The sequence below is a fragment of the Suncus etruscus genome, chromosome 4, assembly GCF_024139225.1.
Source record: "Suncus etruscus isolate mSunEtr1 chromosome 4, mSunEtr1.pri.cur, whole genome shotgun sequence".
NCBI lineage: Eukaryota > Metazoa > Chordata > Mammalia > Eulipotyphla > Soricidae > Suncus > Suncus etruscus.
In genome coordinates this window covers 86,283,180-86,287,949 of record NC_064851.1, presented here as the reverse complement: position 1 = coordinate 86,287,949, position 4,770 = coordinate 86,283,180, and the positions used below count along the sequence as shown (strand labels likewise).

Sequence of the window (4,770 nt, the reverse complement as noted above, 5' to 3'; positions counted from 1 at the left end):
ACTTTAAAATATGTAAAACATTGTAATTATATCGTGTTAGGAGATAAAGTTCCCTTCCTTTATATATCATCAAAAAAAAACTTTAACATATATGACATATTGAAATTGTTGTATAGTGAAGATAAACTTTACTTCTTTTATATATAATCAATATCACAACCCTCCTTTTCGAAAAAAAAAAAAGCTCTGCTCATCTTGATTCTTTGGTAATTTCAAGAATTCACATATTAAGGAAAGGCCTTAAGTGGCTCCATTCGCATCAAGAGACTAAATCCTAAGAACTAACAGATCAGGAATATTTAATATTTTAAAGTGATACGTTAGAGGAAATATTTCAACCCAGCGGAAGAAATTCCTAAAGACGGGTAGGCAAGAAGACAAAAGAATCTTAGACTCATCATCACAAAGCTCACTGAGTTCTCGCGCGAGGGGAAGAGGCGCTAGTGACGCCACGGTTGCCATGGCAGCATCCCTGCCCGGGAGAAAAAGCTGGGCGGGAAGAGGGCGGAGCACAGTTCTGCAGAGGACCAGCGACGCGCACCTCCTGCGGGCCTGCTTTCAGCCAAAATGAGCGGCTCGGAAGAGAGCGGCACCCTCCCGGTCGCTGAAACCTGCCCCCTCGCTCCTCCTGATGATGTCCCGGGACGTCCAGGCCCGAGCCTAGGCCTGGGCGACCAAGCCGCGTTAAAACCAGAGATGGCGGAGACAGGTGAGAGCATCGTGGGGACCGGCGCGGAGGGAGGCGCACTCCGGGAACCCGCAGACTGTGGCTTAGCGCTCCGCATCCGAGTGGCTGGGTGTCCCGTCTGCGCCGCCACCCAAGCGGTGCAGAAAGAGGCCTCGCCTTCCACCCCGGGCCTGGATGCAAGCTTTGCAGCCGCCGCCGCTGACAATACCCAAGAAAAAGACTGTCCCCGCAGAGAGCCCCGTGGCCTGGCCGAGGAGCAAATACTAGAAGCTTGTGGCGCAGTGGAATTGGGGTCTCCTCTCCTGGCTGGGGCAAAGGTCAAGGAAATGACGAAAAAGTGCGCAGCTGAAAAGGAGGGAGGAGCAGCGGAGATGGTGGAAGAAAAAGGGGTGCAGAAAGAAAAGGAAGAAGGAAAAGAGGAGAGGAGGACCAAGGGCCCCAAGATGCATAACTGCATGGACTCTCTCGAGGCCATTGATCTGGAACTGTTGCAAGTGAATGCCCAGGCTGACAGGGCCTTTCTTCAGCTGGAACGCAAGTTTGGCCGAATGCGAAGGCTCCACATGCAGCGCAGAAGCTTCATTATCCAAAATATCCCAGGTTTCTGGATCACCGCCTTTCGGAACCATCCTCAGCTGTCGCCTATGATCAGTGCCCAAGATGAAGATATAATGAAGTTTATGAATAATTTGGAGGTGGAAGAGCTCAAACACCCGAGGTCAGGCTGCAAGTTTAAGTTCATCTTCCAAAACAACCCCTACTTCCGAAATGAGGGGATTGTCAAGGAATATGAGCGAAGAGCCTCTGGCCGAGTGGTGTCTCTTTCTACGCCAATTCGCTGGCACCGGGGCCAAGACCCACAGGCTCACATCCACCGGAACCGAGAAGGAAATGCTATCCCGAGTTTCTTCAACTGGTTTTCAGACAACAGCCTCCTTGAATTCGACACGATTGCTGAAATTATCAGAGGAGAACTTTGGTCCAATCCCTTGAAGTATTACCTGATGACCGATGGGCTCCGCAGAGGTGTGCGGGACCCAGTCAGACCTCCAGTGGAGAGCGCCAGGTCTTTTAGGTTCCAGTCCGGCTAACTTCTGCCCCTTGTAGAAGGTCCTGCTCAAGTTTCCATACCACCTCTTGAACTCACGCTTAGCCATCAGCCTGCAGCCTTCCAACTGCTATCTTTTCAGACTGAATTTTGCCCTTTGATTCTTCAACAGTCTTCTGAATCCATCAGTTGCAGCATTGACACTTGTATGCCAATGATCTCTTTCTTCTGGGCCTTCATACTGTTCTACACCCAGTTACACGTTCCACGCGCATTCCCTTCCACTACTTCTATGCCAAATCAAGCCGCTGTAGATAAACACATTTCTTCCTTTGTATGCAAGACTTGGCTCCTTTCTGTGATTTCAGGTTTTTCAGTGGTTATCTACCACAGAGAATCTTGATACATAATTACAAATTACTGGACTTCACATTTTAAATCCGTTTTTGAGTTTCAGCTGTGTAAGTTGATGCTGATATAAATGATGTCAGCCTTCAACCCAGACTTGACATTTTTAGGTAACCTATGGTTAACTAGCTTCTAGCAACTTTTCTGGGCCCATGCCATGAATCCTGCTGGTTATCTGGTAGAATCAGGTTGCTTAGAGGTGGCTACTAGGCATGGATGAGGTAGCAGATGAGAGGTGTTCTGTAATGCTTTTGGTCACACTGCATCATGACATGTGTAAGGTCTCACCAAAACTTGCTTTCAGCCTCTGAAGTTTGCACAGGCATCATTGTCTGATTCCCCAGAATCATCCGTGGACTTTAGCTCCCACAGGCACATGGGTCACACGTTAACCTAATCAGACAGATTGGTTGGGTGATTGTGAGAGAGTGCCAAAAGCAAGGCTGGAATGCGGTTCTTTTGAATCTTTTTAAACCTAGTCAGTTTTTCTGTCGAGGCAATTTTGTAGGTATTTTTTATCTAACACCTTCTTTACCTATTATACACGTGACCAACATGGCACTAAAAAGTATTTCTGATCTGTGGGACCTGTTTAATATATCTATATGATTTGTCTTTTCTCCTTATCTTCCCATCTCTCACTTCCTCTACCTCTTCCTTTCTTTCTCGGCTCCTTTTCTTCCTCCAAAAGTGCTCTTCACCCCATTTCTGACGGCTGTTATTCTTCACAAATAAAAAACAAAATTGGCAAGGGTCTTTTTAAATTTAATTTGCTTTTTATTGTGTCCAGAGGAAGAAGCATCTACTCCTAAATGGAGACAGGTTAATTGCTTAATTATAGGTAATAATTAAGCAGGTTCTTTTAGGACAGTTTTGACAACTCGATCCTTTTTTTCTGTCTGCAAAACCTGTGCTTTGTAGTTTTATAAACTGGGAGGAGAGTCTGAAGACCTCACTATGTGGGGGAGATTTAGACACCAGAACAGACTGATCTAAAGGAACACACATGTAATTTCAGTTTACATTTTTAAAGGTATATATTTTCTTTTATGATGGACTACTAAGAAATTAACACCCAAGTCAGCTGTCTTGTGGGCCAATCCTGTCTTCTGTATTAATTACCATCTTGATACCCCCCAGGGGCTTCTATCCTTCTGAGAATTCTTCTGATTCTCAGCTTCCTAATTTACTTCCCTGCTTTTAGCCAATGAGGGAGCAGACTGCAGTCTGCATTGCAGAGATGCCAAGGTTCAATCTACCCTCTGGAGCAGGTGTGCATGTGGGGGGGGGGGGTGAGGTGGGGCGTGGGGTTGGGTGTATTCCAGTAGGTGGAACAGCTTAGCTGCCAGAGCTGTCTTATTGAGATATGTGGTGGGGATAAAGACTATCCCCCCCCTTTTTTTTTATTTGAAGGTATTATCCTAACCTACCTTGGGAAAGCCAAAGCCCAGAAACAAATGAGTTTGCTGTAACTTGGGCTTGGAAGGTAGATAGGAAAGACTGGAACTTAACAGGGTCTGAGGTAATGGGGCACCACTGAGGCTTTTCTAGAGAATCATTGGTTGCTATTTAAAGCAATTCTTGGAGAAGGGCTTTTCCTCCAATTTTCCCCAACTCCTTGAATTCAGTTGTATTTTTGTACATAAAAGAAAATCAGGATGTTGATTCTAGGGGTACTCTTTTATATGTAGAAGATGAATGTATATGCCTTATTTCACTGTGTTTAAGTAAAATTCTTTTAATTTCTCTTTTTCAGTTTTGTTTTTTAGCAAAATCAACAAATCTATTTTTGCCTGTAATTGAGAATGTGTGAAAAATCAAATTTGTGTCCTTGTAATTGAAGCCTTCTGTGATTATAATATACCAGCTTGTCCTGGTCTCTCCATGCATAACTCAATTAAAGTTTTATTTGAACAGTCTGATCTTTGAAGAGTGTGGAATCTTGAGAGTTGTTGCTGTGTTTTGTGAAAGTAATATAAAACAAACATTAACTGTTGTCTAGATATTTCTTTAATCCAGTAGTCATGTACTTGATATATGTTCCTTACCAGTATAAGTACTTGTAGAATTTCTGTCAAACTAAATAAGGATTGTTAGTACTTTTGTCTTCTAAGTGCTTGAAGAAAAAATTAAATTTGTCACTCTGCTGTACTATTTTACTAACAAATAAAAATTAATAAAGTTTTGTCTGTGTTGTTTAGGTTAAAAAAAGAGTTTAGGAGTAAGTAAAAGTTGCCAGATAATCATAGGAGGCAGAGTCCTGAAAGATTGAATAAAAGGGAAAAAAAGGTGGGGCTGGAGTAATAGTACAGTGGCTAGAGCTTTGGCTCTGTATCTGATGCATGCTCAATCAACAATACCCCATTTGGTCCTCTGAGCATGCCAGGAGTGATCCCCGAATATAGAACCAGGAGTAAACCCTGGTAGTGGCCAAGTTTGGCTCAAGATGACTCAAAGGAGCGACTACTACCTTCTTCTTTCTCCCCATTATTCCCAGCTTCGTAGGGTTCCAAGACAAGTAAGGGTCACTAGTCCTTAAAATTGTTTGTCTTAGCAAATGGTAAATAAGCATACTCATTAACATAATTCCTTTTTTTGCATCAATAAGGTTTTCATTTATATTTTC

General features: G+C 43.5%; 1 protein-coding gene across 1 annotated transcript; it reads left to right on the top strand.

The window, feature by feature from the left end:
* The first annotated feature begins 508 nt into the window (after positions 1-508).
* On the top strand, positions 509-2,409 carry TSPYL4 (TSPY like 4). The gene has a single exon (XM_049771364.1). It carries the CDS (start codon positions 568-570, stop codon positions 1,777-1,779), a length of 1,212 nt encoding a protein of 403 aa, XP_049627321.1. The 5' UTR covers positions 509-567; the 3' UTR covers positions 1,780-2,409.
* Positions 2,410-4,770: the final 2,361 nt, after the last annotated feature.

Coding starts and splice junctions, on each gene's coding strand:
- TSPYL4 (XM_049771364.1), top strand. CDS start 568: ATGAGCGGCTCGGAAGAGAGCGGCACCCTCCCGGTCGCTGAAACCTGC.